This window comes from Dipodomys ordii, unplaced genomic scaffold (assembly GCF_000151885.1).
Source record: "Dipodomys ordii isolate 6190 unplaced genomic scaffold, Dord_2.0 Scaffold101, whole genome shotgun sequence".
Taxonomy (NCBI): domain Eukaryota; kingdom Metazoa; phylum Chordata; class Mammalia; order Rodentia; family Heteromyidae; genus Dipodomys; species Dipodomys ordii.
The window spans coordinates 3,061,087-3,078,321 of NW_012267317.1; the positions used below are offsets into that span (position 1 = coordinate 3,061,087).

The following is a 17,235-nucleotide window of genomic DNA, read 5'->3' on the forward strand; positions in this document are numbered from 1 at the left end:
CCCTCAGCTCTTCAGCTCAAGGCGAGCGCTCTACCACTTGAGCTACAGCGCCACTTCCGGTTTTCTGGTGGTTTATTGGAGATAGGAGTCTCATGGTCTCTCCTGCCTGGGCTGGCTTTGAACCTCGATCCTCAGATCTCAGCCTCCTGAGTAGCTAGGATTACAGGCGTGAGCCACCAGCGCCAGGCTCTGTTTATATTTTTCTGACAATTTTTGTTTTTGGTATTACATGTGTTAGTTAATTTTAGAAACTCGTTTTGATACTTTTTTTTCCTTTTGTGCCAGTATTAAGACTTGAATTCAGGGGCTGGGTACTGTCCCTTTGCCTTTTCACTCCAGGCTGGTACTCTTATCGCTTGAGCCAGAGCTCTGCTTCTGGCTTTTTGTTGTTGTTGTGGTGGTGCTTGAACTCTGGGTCTGGGCGCTGTCCCTCAGCTCTTTAGCTCAAGGCTAGCGCTCTACCACTTGAGCTACAGTGCCACTTCTGAGTTTTCTGATAGTTTATTGGAGATAAGAGTCTCATGGACTTTTCCTGCCCGGGCTGGCTTTGAACCGTGATCCTCAGATCTCAGCCTCCTGAGTAGTTAAAATTACATGCATGAGCCACCAACACCCATGTTGCTTCTGGCTTTTTTGCTAGTGGATTGGAGATAGAGTTTCACAAACTTTTTTAAAGCCCAGGCTGGCTTGGAACTGTGATCCTCAGATCTCACTCTTCTGAGAAGCTAGAATTATAGAAATGAGTCAGCAGTTCCCAGCTTTGAAAAACATTTTATGTTAGTCCTTCACTGAAAAAAAATTACTTGATTTAAATAGTGACCATTTTCTTAAGCACTGTGCTAGACTAAAATGCAGTTGACTCTGTCTCTGCAGAATGGAAGGACCAAGGACTGAGTACCCGCAGATGATAGTATCTACAGAAGGGCCCAGAGCCAGTCCTCCATGGAGACTGAGGGGACCACCTATGCACACTTAGGCCTCTTTAAATCACTAACAGCAGTCTTCTCTCCAGCCCTCCACACATCACCCAACCTCAGCACTGGCAGTGAGGGAGAAAAGTTCTGTTCCGTTTTCAGTACTTTACCACATTTAATCCATATCAACATATTGTTGGGCTGGGAAGGTGGCTCAGTGGTAGAGTGCTTGCCTTGCATGCATGAGGCCCTGGGTTCAATTCCTCAGCACCACATAAGCAGAAAAGGCCTGAAGTGGTGCTGTGGCTCAAGTGGTAGAGCACTAGCCTTGAGCTGAAGAGCTGAGGGACAGCGCCCAGGCCCAGAGTTCAAGCCCTACGACCAAAAAAGAAAAAAACAAAAGACTTGTGAATCCTTCAAGGAGTATTTTGTAAATACCATGACAAAAAATATATATAAAGACTTAGAAATTATCCATACTTTTCTAAGGAAAAGAACTATACTAGGCACAGGATATATTGTGATACTTAAGACATTGATATGTTATTTTTGCTCCCACAAAACTGCTAAAGAGATAATGATTTTGCAAGAAGTTCAAATGTTGGAGGGCTAAAACAGCACCATTTCAACACTTAAGCCAATGTCTTATTCTCACAGTCTTCCTATTCTTCACCTTTATATAGAAAATTGAGGAGTGGAAGTGCTTTTCCTTTTACATTTTATTCAGTATAGTGCATTAGATAATTTTAATGATTTGTTGTTAAGATAGAAAATCTTGTACTTTAGGTAGGAACATTCTTGGTAAGCATAGTCTTTAAAAAATATTAGTTACATGCCAGGTACCAGTAGCTCACTCCTGTAATCCCAGCTACTCAGGAGGCTGAGACCTGAGGATTACAGCTTTGAAGCCAGTCCCTTCAGGAAAATCCGTGAGACTCTTACCTCTAATTAATTATTAAAATTGGAAGGGAGTTGTGGCTTAAGTGGTAGAGTACTAGCTTTGAGCAAAAAAGCTGAGAGACAGTGTTCTAGCTCCAGAATTCAAGCCCAAGTACCAGCATGAGAAGAAAAACAAAGTTAATTACAGGCAGGGGATGGCTCAGGTGGTAGAACTGGCAGATGTGAAGCACTAAGTTGGTAGAACTGGCAGATGTGAAGCACTAAGTTCAAATTTCTATACTGCCAAAGATATATTTTTTCTTTTTCTTTTTTTTTTTTTGTTGGTCGTGGGGCTTGAACTCTGGGCCTGGGTGCTGTCTACCGCTTGAGCCACCGTACCACTTCCAGTTTTCTTGTGGTGTATTGGAGATAAGAGTCTCACAGAGTTTCCTGCCCAGGCTGGCTTTGAACCTCTATCCTCAGATCTCAGCCTCCTGAGCAGCTAAGATTACCGGTGTGAGCCACCAGCGCCCAGCTCTAAAATTTTTTTATTGCGGGGGGGACGGCGGGGGGGGAGGTTCCGGTTGTGGGGCCTGAACTCTGGGCCTGGACGCTGTCCCTCAGCTCTTCAGTTCAAGGCTAGCACTCTACCACTTGAGCCACAGCGCCACTTCTGGCTTTTTCTTTTTGCTTATATGGTGCTGAGGAATCGAACCCAGGGCCTCAAGCATGCAAGGCAAGTGCTCTACCACTCAGCCACCTTCCCAGCCCTCCAAAAATATTTTCTAATGTTATAATTTATTAGTAGAATTCTGTTTCTTTAAAGCTAGATTACCTCTTAAAGAATTGGCAGCAGTTTGTTTCATTCTTGTTATTTATACAATAGTTCCCTCTGTTTTTGGTCAGTTGTGCAGCTTGAACTCTGGACCTGGGCACTGTCCATGAGTTCTTCAGCTCAAGGCCAGTGCTCTTCCACTTAAGCCACAGCACCACTTCTGGTTTTCTGGTGGTTGATTAGAGATAAGAGTCTCAGGGACTTTCCTGCCTGGGCTGGCTTTGAACCGTGATCCTCAGATCTCACCTCCTGAGTAGCTAGGATTACAGGCGTGAGCAACCCATGCCTGGCTAGACAATAGTTCTCTTTAAGCTCTCTGATTATTTTAATTTGAAATATTATGTTACTGATGAATTCCTTTTGAGAAGTGTATGTTCACTTTAACTAGGACTGTTTTTGTTCACAGAAGTTTGTTTTTGGTGGGGGTCCCACAGCTGGAACGTGGGTCTTGGCACTGTCCCTGAGCTTTTTTTTTTTTAATTCAAGACTAGTGGGTGCTCTACCACTTGAGCCAGAGCTCCACTTCCAACTTTTTTGGGGTGGTTAGTTGGAGATAAGAATTTCACAAATTTTTCTGCTCGGGGTGGCCTTGAACTGCAATCCTCAGATTTCAGCCTCCCAAGTAGCTAGAATTGCAGTTACGAGCTGCCATCACTTGATACACAGAGGTTTTTGCTTGTTTCTTTTATCTCTTAAGTAAAAACACACTTGTGATGGATTAAAATTTTCAGTGTTTTTGTTTTTGTGAGTTCTGCTGTATAGCCCAGGCTAGTCTGGAACACAAGGATTCTTTTGCATAAGTGCTAAGATTATACGTAGGGGCCACCACATCCAGCTTTATAGCCATCTGCACTTTAACTGGATGACTAATAGAATCACTAAAGCTAGCCGAAATGAGAGCTGCAGTCTATTTTTCCACCTGACTAGGTTGGAAACCCCAGAATCCTTCTACTTTCATTCCTCACCTTTCACAGCTTTCACATCCACAAGTCTGTCTCTCCCTCGAAATCTGTCCAAAACTTTCCTCCTCTTACCTCACCTTTCCCCACTGTGACAGCAATGGTGCTCACCCCCTCCCACCTCGCTGCAGCAGACCAGCGCCCCCACACCCTCCTTCAACAAGCATCTGTGCACACATCTGCCATGCCCCCTGACACACGAGAGTGAACTAATCTTCACTGCCATTTACAAAATTATGCGATCTTGCTTGTTTCCAGCTTTCCTTTGGATGCTTTGACTACTCTGGCTTCGTGTGTGGACAAGCCCTCTCTGTTCAGGCCTTTGCAGCTGCTTTCTTTGTGCCTGCCATAGTATCCATGCTATCTTGGAGCATAGTACTCCATCGGATTTAGATCTGTGTCCTGTTATCTTTGAAAGGGACTTTTCTGCCTGCTTTGTCAAACGCAGCATCCTGGATAGCTTTTTGTTTTCTTATTTCAGGGATGCCACTTTACTACTGGGCGGAGGTAGGCCCTTTGCTTTAGCCGTGGCTATCTTGTTGCATTGGGCAGAACAGTGGCTGATAAGTACTCTGTTCACATAGTTCTTAAGTACAAAAACACTTTTTAAAAGATGAATGGATGAGTACTAATCAGTATAAACAGAAATGCCAGGGGAAGTTTTATACCTGGCTTACGCCTCTTAAAGAATCTCAAAGTAATTCATGTTTTCTTTTTTATTTTGGTTTCTAGCTGTCATTTTTAAAGGTGCTACTAATGCAATGACTTTTTTGTTTTGTTTCTTAAAGTTCTATTTTCTTGTCTATGTATCTTTATTCTAAATTTCATGTTGTCACTATATATGTCACAAAAAAGTTTAAAATTTTAAGCTTTTTTTTTGGGGGGGGGTCCGGTCATGGGGCCTGAACTCTGGGCCTGGGTGCTGTCCCTCAGCTCTTCAGCTCAAGGCTAGCGCTCTACCTCTTGAGTCACAGCACCACTTCCAGCTTTTTTCTTTTTGCTTATGTGGTGCTGAGGAATCGAACCCAGGGCCTCAGGCATGCAAGGCAAGCGCTCTACCACTGAGCCACCTTCCCAGCCCAATTTTTAAGCTTTTTGATTATTCAAAATATGAGTGTCAGCCGGACACTGGTGGCTCACACCTATAATCCTAGCTACTCAGAAGGCTGAAGTCTGAGGATTGTGGTTCAAAGCCAGCCCAGGCAGGAAAGTCCGTTGAGACTCTTATCTCCAATAAAAATCACTAGAAAACCGGAAGTGGTGCTGTGGCTCAAGCAGTAGAGTGCTCGCCTTAAGCTGAAGAGCTGAGAGACAGCGCCCAAGCCCAGAGTTCAATCCCCATGACCGATCAAAAAAAAAAAAAAAGTGTCTTTGCTATGAAAATTCCTTTAGAAGTGATGATCTTGAGTCTCTTTCACCTGCCCTTGCCTTAGCAACTACCAAGCTAGAAGTATTTATTAAATAAGTGGTTGAACCAGTGAGTCACTTTAGAATTTAATGTCTAAGGAAATACTGAAGTTTTATTCTTAACTATATTTAGGTACTGCTGATGACCCATTAGCTGATATTTCTGAAGTCTTAAACACAGATGATGACATTCTTGGAATAATCTCAGATGACCTTGCAAAATCAGTTGATCATTCAGGTATATACGAATACTGATTGCCTGATTTTGTTATGTAATGTGGGTGTACACGGGTGGAAGTTCCGGCTTCATGTGATTCTCACTACCTGAAGTGGGTGTTTTATTTTTTTGTTTTTGCTTGTTTCACTTTGTCAAAGAAGTGACCATTTTATTCTATCTTGGCTTTCCTGCTTTAGGAGGGGACCTAGTTAGTCCTCTCTTGTCTTTTTGATTGGGTCAGATTTAAGGCATGTTGCCTTGAGGTTTTGCTACACCTTGTTTCTTCTTGGTGTGCCTTCTCCCTCCCTCCCTGCTCCTGTGGTAATCATCCATTTTATTTGGTTTGGGTCTTGTAGGTCTTGATTTATGCACTTTCCAGGTTGGGAGTTCACCTTTCCCATTTGGTAAGAACTGAGCAATGGATGAACGCTAACTAGAAGTAGTCTTCTTTCTTAAGCTGAAACAGCTTGTAGGTGCATGCGTATTTGCTAGTAGTGCTAATTTGTCACTAATCCATACTTTGCTTTTTCCTTTTTGTGTACAGCTAAAGCATAGTATACTTGCTACTGTGCTTTCAATGACTTTCTTAGTAATGTATAGAGTTTTTTGTATTAATATGTAGTTTATTTTTACCCAAACATTAGTTTCTAATAAGATTCAATATAAACAACTAAATTTGACTCTTTAAAAGTAATATTGAAATAGCATGAAAGTAAAGTAGATGGTAGAATGTGACTAGAGAGTATTTTAGAAAATAATTTACAATTGGAATTATTTATAAAGAATGTTTGTTAAACATTAGTGTCTAGGTAGCTTTTCATTAAATTTTATGGAACTTATCCCTCCTATTTTGTATATGTATTATTGCACATCAAAATTTTTTTTCATTATTTAGAGAATACTTTATTAGTTTCTGTAATCAAACCCACGTAGATAAGACCTTACCCCTGTACAAATGGAAAAAAATTAAGTTTAACATTTCTAGACCAATATGGCTATTAATTTCTGTACCATGCCAACTCAACACGGTAAACTGGGATACTTTTTCCAAAGTTGACAGCACAGCTAAAGTTTCCAAAAATTCAAATTGCACATCAAAATTGAGTTGTACAAGGGAACTTCTGTTTTACAAGTTAAAAGAATTATTTATATAATTAATCTCATAGCCTCCTGCCCTAATATGGGGGTTAGATTAATCTTTGCCAAGTTGTCAGGTATAGCCTTTTATTTCTCAATAAATAACTTATTTTGATATAAAGATAAGTTGGGTGGTACCTAAGTTCCTAAATACTTTCTACTTTATATATGTACTCTCCTATTATAAGAATCTTGACTGGCCGGGCGCCGGTGGCTCACGCCTGTAATCGTAGCTACTCAGGAGGCTGAGATCTGAGGATCGTGGTTCAAAGCCAGCCAGGGCAGGAAAGTCCATGAGAGTCTTATCTCCAGTAAACCACTAGAAAACTGGAAGTGGTGCTGTGGCTCAAGCGGTAGAGCGCTTGCCTTGAGCTGAAGAGCTGAGGGACAGCGCCCAGGCCCAGAGTTCAAGCCCCACGGGACCTACAAAAAAAAAAGAATCTTGACTGATTTGGGACCATAAACCTTGTTCACCTATTTGAATCATACAGTTGTATGGAAATGCACGTCGATAGTATTGTGCATTTTGTGTGCGTATTCTGAAATCATCTTTTTACTTATTTTGTTCTTTTAGATATTGGTCCTATTGCTGGTGACCCTTCCTCCTTACCTCAGCCAAGTGTCACTCAGAGTTCACGACCTTTAAGTGAAGAGCAGCTAGATGGGATCCTCAGTCCTGAGCTAGACAAAATGGTCACAGATGGTAAAATATTTGCCCTACATCTAGGCTTGCTAAAAGACATGAGTAAATATGACTTTCAAAGACTTCTGCATGCTTATTTATAATTTGACTTCTATATTCATAATTTCTATATCAAATGCTGTTTTGTATCAATATATTGAGTTGTTGTTGATATTTCTTTCTCTCTTTTTTTATCTCTTAGGAGCAATTCTTGGAAAGTTATATAAAATTCCAGGTATTTGTGTTCTGAATTTTTAGTTTCTAAAAATGACATTTTTTTCCATACTATGTCTCTAATAGTTTCTAAATCTTACTTGTGCTTTTTTCCAGAGCTTGGAGGAAAGGACGTTGAAGACTTGTTTACTGCAGTGCTTAGTCCTGCGGCCAGTCAGCCGACTCCACTGCCACAGCCCCCGCCTCCACCACAGCTGTTGTCAATGCACAATCAGGGTATGTTGCAGCTTTTTCAAAAATGCAATTTTATTGTTATTATTAAGTTGCTCTACAGAGGAATTGCCATTCCATAAGTCAGACAATGAGTATGATTCTTTTTAGACAGTGTCACCCCTTCATTTTCCCCCATTTTACCCCACAACTTGTATAAGCGTGGTTCTATAGTACAGTCACACACAGAGAGATGCAAATGAGTTTTGCCATATCTAGCCACATGCACAAACCAATAGAAGACCCATGTTTGGTAACCATCAATTCAGTCACATACCAACCTTGTTGAAATTCTCTGCAAATCTGTGGTTCATCTGAGGACCAGAATTGGGCAGTGGTGAAGTTGTAATGGTGCCTGTCTCTTTCTCTCCCTCCTTCTTCCTTTAGTCCCAACCCCCTAGCTGACTTTCATAGTGGTCATTCCTTATATACTGACTACCCTGTTTAGAAGATCATGGCTACTGTCACCTGGCTTTCTCAGTGATCTGGTATTGGTTTTCTTGTCATTTCCTCAGAGTAGGCAGTCACACCTCCATTTCTACCATCAGGCTCTTTGACTTGTAATGTGTGGGCACAGATAGATACCTGCTTCCGTACTTAAGGTTGCTTAGCTCTTGTGATTGTGAGCTCTTAAAAGACAAGGGTCCCACCGGGCGCCGGCGGCTGAGATCTGAAGAGCACTGTTCAAAGCCAGCCCGGGCAGAAAAGTCCATGAGACTCTTCTCTCCGATAAACCACTCAGAAAACCGGAAGTGGTGCTGTGGCTCACGTGGTACATGGTAGAGCACTAGCCTTGAGCTGATGAGCTGAGGGACAACGCCCAGGCCCAGAGTTCATGCCCCACGACCGGAAAAAACACACACACACACAAGGGTCACAGTGTGCCCATCCTTGTATTTGCTGCCACACAGTATGTGTTCAGTACACATATCCAACTATAGTAACCTGTCTTAAGAATTTTTGGTGGAAATTTGTTTATTTTGTCAGGTTTTGTTTTTGGCACCAAATTAGAACAACTTTATTATTTAACATGATAACAATGTATATACATTATCCTCCCAAATAAGAAACAGTTTGGTCCCAAAATTTAAAATGTAGTTTCCAAATGAATCCTCATTGTAAAATTTTAAAGAAAATAGAAAAAGCCCTACAAATTAAGAGGAACTGATTATTGATCCTGGACTAAAATATGCATTTGATACCAATCACCTCATATAAAATGTAAGTTTAAGACTTGAATTTTGTCTTCTTTCTGGAGAGCTGAAATTTACTGATCAAGAATTAAAGTCTCGGCTGTGCTCTGGTGGCTCACATCTGTAACCTTAGCTACTTAGACTCTTGAGATGTAAGGATCATGTTTTAAAGCCAGTCCAGACAAGAAAATCCATGATACTCTTATTTCCAATAAACTACCAAAAAGCCAGAAGTGGAGCTGTGACTCAAGTGGTGGAGCTCTAGCCCTGAGCACAAAAGCTTATTAATAGCACCCAGGTCCTGAGTTCAAGCCCCAAGACTAGCACAAAAAAATAAAAATAAATTTTAAAAGAGAAGGTGTGTAGGAATAGATTGGAAGACTGAGGCCTATAGGCTTAAGAATCTTCTGAAAGGAATTTAGAATTCTGTGGTGGTATACAGTATTGCTAATTTGTGTAAAATAACTTCTCTATTGATATTGTTTCATGTTTATATAATTAATTGAGAACTATAATGATACCTTTATATACAATTGATTAAATACACAAATTATCTTTGTTACCAAAGATAAATTTTTCATGTATGGATACATGAAAATGTCCACAATATACTTAATTGAAATATTTGAGTTTTGACCAGTTTAGCTTCTAAAGATAGATCCACTTTGATAGTTACTCAACATCTGATTTACTATTTCTTGCCTTGCTTGTTCCCAGATGCTTTTTATTTTAATGTTATGAATTCTTCTCTGAATTTCTCTTCTCAGCCTATAAAAATGATTTGCCTTTTCTATAAGTGAAAGTATATTTTAGAGATGAAGTATGTATTTTAGAGTATGTATTTAGGTATTATGAAAATTACTTAAGTCTCACTTAGAGAAAGGTTTTTTTTTTTCTTTTTGAAGAGTTGATTGGGTTTTTCTGTTGTTGTTCATTGGTTTATTTTTTGGCTAGATGCTTAAATGTGTTGTAAGATGAGTAATAAGATTGCATATGCCCCTGCATTTACAACCCAAGTATTGTAGTCTTTTTTTTTTTTTTTAACCCTGATCCTGGGGCTTGAACTCAGAGTCTGAGCACCGTCCCTGAGCCTCTTTGTACTCAAGGCTAGTGCTCTACCACTTGAGTCCAGTGCCACTTCCAGCTTTTTCTGAGTAGTTTATTGGACATAAGAGTCTCATGGACTTTTCTGCCTGGGCTGGATCCGAACTAGGATCCTTAGATCTCAGCCTCCTGAGTAGCTAGGACTACCGAGTTAGCCACTGGCGCCCAGCTGCATCGTGTATTCATATATATTTGACTTACAGTAAAGTATAATGGAAGTAAAGCATGGAATAATGTTTATGGGTTATTTTTTTTAGCAGTATTAAAGTTTGGTTTCAGAGCTTCATGCTTGCTAGACAGGCACTACATCATTTGAGCCACATCCCTTTTAGAGAATATATCTTCCAGTTTAGGGTAGAGCATGATCAGTTGTATGTGGGATGACACTTAGGAATTGAAGAATGACAGGTTTAGAAGGCAGCACCATGAGCACCAGGGAGAGGCACTATTAGCGTTTTCTCCTCCAGGCTTGTGAGCCAATGAAGACCTCACAGCAATGAATTTCTCTAACCCATCTCATCTGTTACATGTTTTGACAAGGTAGCCCTGGGTCAATATTGGAAATAAATTTGAGACAAAATAGTTTATTGTGGTTGGGGGTTAGTTTCAACATAGGCTTCATGTAAAGATATTGCAGTGATAATCAAAAGGAAGGCATGGGCATGAGAAACAATGAAATTAGAATAAGTAGGGTTATGTTACTGAGTGGAGGAAGGTGGGAGGTAGAGGGACAACACAGAATGAATTAAACCACGTATAAGCCAAGCTGGTTAAAATGATGCCATAAACTTGAATCAAGGGACAAAGACAAGCGCTGTGTGTGTGTGTGTGCATGTATGTGTATGTGCATGCATGCGCTGTACAAAGCAGTGGACGGACAATGGATTTATTTTAGACTGTTTCGGGTTTTTGGGGGGTTAGGTCAGTTGTGGAGCTTGGACTCAGGGCTAGGACGCTGTCCCTGAGCTTTATTCACTCAAGGCTGGTGCTCTGCTACTTTGAGCCACACCTCCACTTCCAAGTTTCTGGTGGTTAATTGGAGATAGGAGTCTCACAGACTTTCCTGCCCAAACTGGCTTTGAACCATGATCCTCAGATCTCAGCCTCCTGAATAGCTAGGATTTTGGGTGTGAGCCACTAGCTCCTGGCCTAGACTGATTTTTGGTTGGTGTTAGAGATGGGACATATGCCTTGTTCTCACTCATAGCAGTTGTAGTGAGTCAAGCTAATGAAAGTATAGGGCCTTTCTCATAGTAGTGAGTGCTCACTGAACTGGAGGAAAGGATGAGAGACTCCAGCAATACACTATAAGGAGATAGGAGTTGACTTTTTAATTAATTGTTCCATTTCCTGCACTGAACACGAGTATGATCACATGGTCTTGTTCCTTATTTTCCCCCATTTTAAGGACTGGGTGTTAGTGAACAGGGGTGTAGGCCAGGGGAGGAGTGAGGACTATGCGCCCATTTTGTGTTGGTCAGTACAGACAAACTCTAGTCAGTGGGGGAGTGAGTACATACTTGGAAGGTATAAGTGTCAGAGGACTTTGCAAGGTTATCAGATGTTCTCAGAAGGTTATCTGTTGTTCTCAGTGGAGCTCCAATAGGAATGTTGTGAGAGTGAGGCAGAGTGTATTTAGTGTTAATTTAATGATGAGTCAGGTCTGGTAGTGCATGCTTATAATCCTAGCACTTAGGAATCTGGGGCTGAAGAATCTCCAATTGAAGGCCAGCCTGCACAACATGCAAGACTCTTAATTATAATTAATTAATTAATAATGAAGAAAAGATGCTTTGCATTTTATTTCTATGTTCTTGAACAGTAATTATCTTCTTTGAATCTTTTTTTAAAATGTAAAAATGTAAAATGTAAAAATGTAAAATGTAAAAAGTAAGCTGTTTTATTGGGCTTTTGTGTGGGTGTACAGGTTAATTCATGTAAAGCTCTTAGAATATAATAAACACTCGTCATTAGGAAAAGAATCAGTGAAATGTTTATAGTAGATAGTGCTGGTTATAGCTGCAGGACTGAGCTTATTCTCACTTTTGTGTTGTTTATCCTGATTATATGAAGGACATTTGGCATGTTTCCTAACGAAACCTGCTTCTCACAGAAGTTGAATAGAAGCAGCAATCTTACCCTTTAACCTTTTCAGGAAGTTATGAGTCATATTTGTCACTGTGGAATCCTGACCTTGTTGGTCCACTCTGGCATTTAGCAGGAAGAGCCTTGTTTGAGGTGCTTGAAAACTTGTCTGCGATCATCTTCAGTGTCCTCACACATATGCAGGAGCGAAGTTCACCTAATTCTTGGAGCAGTCAAAGGATATGGTTCATAGATCTTGCATGACACATCATGTCTGTGCCCTTGCTCTGGGTTCTTCATTTAATTGCAGTAACAGTATGGCAAAGCAATCGAGTTAGGAGTCAGTTATATCACCCCAAGTATAGCATCCTCTATAGGTGTGTTGCCTTTTGTACCACAGACAGTATGTGAGTCTCCAGCCACACATAGCACTAAGTAATAATAGCTTAGAGGCTATATATCAATCAGTATCCTTCCATTAATCATCCTGTTTACTCTGCAAGGCTCTTTGAAAGAATATGAAAGCTTTTCTGTTGTTGTTAATTGTCTTTTTGATTTTTTTGTTTTTTTTTTGTCGGTCATGGGGCCTGAGCTCCAGGCCTGAGCACTGTCCCTCAGCTCTTCAGCTCAAGGCTAGCACTCTACCACTTGAGCCATAGCTCCACTTGCAGATTTTTCTGCTTATGTGGTGCTGAGGAATCAAACCCAGGGCCTCATGCATGCAAGGCAAGCACTCTACCACTGAGCCAACTTCACAGCCCCCCGCCTTTTTTTTTGGTGGGGGGAGGTCCGGTCATGGGACTTGAACTCTGGGCCTGGGCACTGTCCCTCAGCTCTTCAGCTCAAGGCTAGCTCTCTACCAGTTGAGCCACAGCACCACTTCCAGCTTTTTGCTTTTTGCTTATGTGGTGCTGAGGAGTCGAACCCAGGGACTCAAGCATGTAAAGCAAGGGCTCTACCACTGAGCCACCTTCCCAGTGTCTGAACACTTTCTGCTTTCTGTAAAGACGGCTATTTTTAAAAGGGTTTAGATCTGTGGAGAAGTAATAAATACTGGAGTGATACACTTGAGAGTTGTGGAGAAGTACTATGTGGTCTAGTTTGCCTAATGCCTATATTTAGAATGAAATCGATACTCAAGAATAATCTGGAAGGAGTGTTCGAATGGAAAGGAAGGAAAAGGTGTGACTCAGTTGGTAGACCACCACCCAGTGAGTAAAAGTGTCAGGTACCAAGTTCGAGTCTCTTGTCTTGGATCTAAAGAAAAGAAAAAATAAGTAATGAGAAGATAAAAATGATGGGTTGTTTCAGTGAAATTACTGTGCGTTAAGTAGGTTCACTTTCTGGCCAAGTGCTAGCTGAGGACTGCAGGTAATGCCCACACCGCGTGTGAACACTCCAGTTTTCTAATGCAGATAATCCAGTCCCGAGCTTCTGAACACACCCAGTACAGTTACCTTCCAAAACTGGTTACAGTTCTCATGGTGGTGGAGACCAGAGTTCAGAATGTAATGTTGGGGAAAAAAATACTTTCAAAAAGCATATAAACTTTTTACTTACCTTTTTTTCAGCTCCTTGTTCTTCTCGAGTAAACAATACACAAGCTGAATTACTTTATTTTTTTTTCTATAGATGTTTTTTCACGGATGCCACTCATGAATGGCCTTATTGGACCCGGTCCTCATCTCCCACATAACTCTCTGCCTCCGGGCAGCGGATTGGGGACTTTCCCAGCTGTGGCCCAGTCCCCTTACGCTGATGCCAGGTATTTAAAACTAAGCCCTAGTTAGTTTGGAATTCAGATTATATTAACTTTTGCTGTACCTTCATCAGTCTTTTGAACTGTTGTACATGATTGTATTTATTGTAGGTTTTGGCCCAAATCATCAAACGTGTTCTTGTAACTATTTTGTCACAAGTCTTAATGTAAGTGGTTCTTGAGCACGATATTAGCCAGTTATTTTTGATGATGAAGTGAAGGTGTTTGTTTTTTGCCAGGGATAAAAACCCAGCCTACAGTGCAATCGGAAGTGATCCTAATGGCTCATGGGCTCCATCAGTCCCTGCTGTGGAATGCGAAAATGATACCATGTCAAATGCCCAGAGGAGCACGCTAAAGTGGGAGAAGGAGGAGGCCCTGGCTGAAATGGCAACCGTAGCTCCAGTTCTCTACACAAATATTAATTTCCCCAATTTAAAGGAAGAATTCCCTGGTGAGTCATGAATATATTACTGCTCTCTATCTTACCAACCTTCTCTCATGTGTATCAACTTTGTGTGTAATCTACTGTATCTTCACTGACTTCACCTTGTTTTATTGTCTACCAGGTAAAGATTCCTTAGAAATTCAGAAATACTGCATTAGGTCCTGTGCTCATTTGCATATATCTCCAAAGTTGTTTCAATTAATGATATTAATAGTTTTCATTCCCTAGCAATGCTTATAAACACATGATGGTCAGTGTAAGTTCTCAGTTCCTGGTATTGGAATTCACTTGCCACCCTTCTCCCTTCATGACCCTCCTCCGTCCTTGCCACCAATTTGGAAATGTAGAGGATATGACAGTAGTGGTTTTGAATTTCTGATTAGCCAGAAGACAAAACTTTAGATTAATGAAATGTCAATTATTGCATGTTTGCTAGCAGTAATGTCTTATTTTAAATTTATGTTGTCAGAGAAGCCTTGATTTAAAAGTGGATTCAAATTCCACCTTGCAGTAGCTTCTTAGCCATCTGTCAGAAGATCAGCTCTTTTAAGTTCTAGAGGTGTACCTAGACATAGCTTTCCATATGGGTGTATCCTTTTTTGGTTTAGTTTCCCTACAGTACTTTGTTCATTGTGTAGAGAACTAAACCAAATGCTGCTTTATTTAACAGTAGAATTCAGGTTGTTTAATGTTCTCACATTCATTATCTATAGTTGAGGAACATAATTCTTATAAGTCTCCTTATGTTAGCAAAACTCTGGATTTTTGAGGGGAGGGATGTAATATTCTGGAATAATTTTATTTTGTAAATCAAGGATATCATGGAATACTGTGTTAAGACTGTTGATCTGTCAAACAGTTTCCATGTTTACTGGCTTTAATTGAAATTTGGTTTTATTATGGAGTAAATTGTTTCTATTATTTGACATTAACTGTGATCTTACCCAAGCTTCATTTTGTATGTCAAACAACTTTATCATATTGTGTTGCATATAAGTACCGGCGAAAGGTATTTGTGATTAATTCCTTTGTGCCAAAATGATAGACTTCTGAGGCTGGGAAGGTGGCTCAGAGGTAGAGCGCTTGCCTTGCATGCATGAGGCCCTGGGTTCGATTCACCAGCACCACATAAGCAAAAAGAAAAAAAGCTGGAAGTGGCGCTGTGGCTCAAGTGGTAGAACGCTAGCCTTGAGCTGAAAGCTGAGGGACAGCGCCCAGGCCCAGAGTTCAGGCCCCACGACCAGACCCAAAAACAAAATGATAGACTTCTGTTTGCTGCATACCATTTACAAAACTTTTACATTCTGATATTATCTTATAGAGTACGAGTATGTATTACACTTGAATCAATTTTACTTTGGCTACTTCGCCCTTGAATGCAGTTCAAGGTCAACCTGGGCCAACATGAAATAAAATTTCAACTGATCCCATCTCAACAGAGAAAGTTGGGTGTGGTGGCTTTTACCTGTTATTCCAGCTACAGCAGGAAGCATAAATATTGAGGACCAGAGTCCATTACGGCCCAGGGAGAAAGCAAGATCCTATCTCAAAAATAATCACAGCAAAAAGAAATGGAACCATAGCTTAAGTAACGTAGCATCTGTTTAGCAAGTGAGAGGTCCTCAGTCCAAATCTCTGTACCACCAAGAGAAAAAGAGACAGAGACAAAGAAAAAATAATTTGTTTGTCCTGCTATACTAGGAACTTCATCCTATTTGAAGAACTTAATAGGTTGAGGATATCTTATCAGAAACTCTTGGAACCAGAAGGTAGTCTGATTTAGAATATTTGCACATACATACTGAGATTGCATTAGGTCTATTGGAATGAGACCCAAATCGAAACTTGAAATTTATGTATATTTCCTGTCACTTTGACTGCGATCCTTTTTTTTGTTTTTTTTTTTGTTTTTTTTTTTTTTTTGGTCAGTCGGGAGTCTTGAACTCTGGGCCTGGGTACTGTCCCTGAACTCTTCAGCTCAAGATGAGTCACTTGAGCCACAGCACCATTTCCAGTTTTCTGGTGGTTTATTGGAGATTAGCATCTCACAGGCTTTCCTTCCCCAGGCTGGCTTTGAACTGTGATCCTCAGATCTCAGCCTCCTGAGTAGCTAGGAATATAGGCATTAGTCATGGGCGCTCGGTCAGGTGTGACGATTTCCACTCATAGTATCATGTTGATGCTTTGAAAACTGTTGAATTTAGGTAATTCCAGATGTTTAATTACCACTAGGTGAAAATGTGGTTTGGTTAGGATTAATTGCCAGCAGTTCACTCATGTTTTTTTATATTGTGCCAGGCCTCTGCTCTGAAAACATATACTCTGTTCTTTTGCAGACTGGACAACTCGAGTAAAGCAAATTGCTAAGTTGTGGAGAAAAGCAAGCTCTCAGGAAAGAGCACCATATGTGGTATTTAAAAATTTAAGCACAATATTTGCACCTTGTTTTTATTGTATTAGGTTAATAAAGATTTTTCTATTGTAAGAAATACTTGCTGAACTAACAGGAAGCTTTATTTTCATTGTCTTTACTTATAAAACAGGGAGTTCAGCCATGCTGTAGGCTGGACAGTGCTGGAGTTTGAACTCAGGGACCACACACTTGCTAGGCAGGTGCTCTTCTATATGAGTCACACTCCCCCCACCCATTTTTTCTTTAGTTATTTTTCCGATAGTCTCACAGTTTTGTCTGGGGCAACTAAGATATTGATAGTCCTGCCTAGTTTGGTTTATAGGTATATACCACCACTCTTGGCTTCTTTGTTAAGAACTTTTTGCCTGGCTTGCCTCAACACAATCATGCCAATCTTTGATCTCCCTAGTAGTTCAGATTACAGGTGTGTGCTACCATGTGCAGCCCTCTCTTAATGCATGTTGGAAAAAACATATCTAGACATTTTGAAATATGGTCTTAACAGGGATTAGTTAGGGTATTTAGTTAGATAGTTCAGATGGTGAAATTTTCCCCCAAAGATCCAAATTAACATTGTCCACTGAAATCAGTTCTTTGCTTTTTTTTTCTTCCTTTTTCTTAATTTTTTTTTTTTTTTTTTTGTCCGTCATGGAGCTTGAACTCTGGGCCTGGGCGCTGTCCCTGCACTCTTCAGCTCAAGGCGAGTGCTCTACTGCTTGAGCCACAGTGCCACTTCTGGTTTTCTGGTGGTGTATTGGA

The 17,235-nt window shown here is 40.6% G+C and overlaps 1 protein-coding gene across 1 annotated transcript in view; it reads left to right on the forward strand.

Annotated features, from left to right (window-relative positions):
• The window catches only part of Kmt2c (lysine (K)-specific methyltransferase 2C), a 157,382-nt gene that overhangs the window by 90,069 nt on the left and 50,078 nt on the right, over nt 1-17,235 (forward strand). The window contains exons 25-31 of the mRNA XM_013027213.1: nt 5,128-5,232; nt 6,923-7,051; nt 7,233-7,265; nt 7,361-7,480; nt 13,489-13,621; nt 13,855-14,069; nt 16,400-16,473. Of these exons, the coding sequence (XP_012882667.1) occupies nt 5,128-5,232; nt 6,923-7,051; nt 7,233-7,265; nt 7,361-7,480; nt 13,489-13,621; nt 13,855-14,069; nt 16,400-16,473 (809 nt within the window). The remainder of the gene's footprint in view (nt 1-5,127; nt 5,233-6,922; nt 7,052-7,232; nt 7,266-7,360; nt 7,481-13,488; nt 13,622-13,854; nt 14,070-16,399; nt 16,474-17,235) is intronic.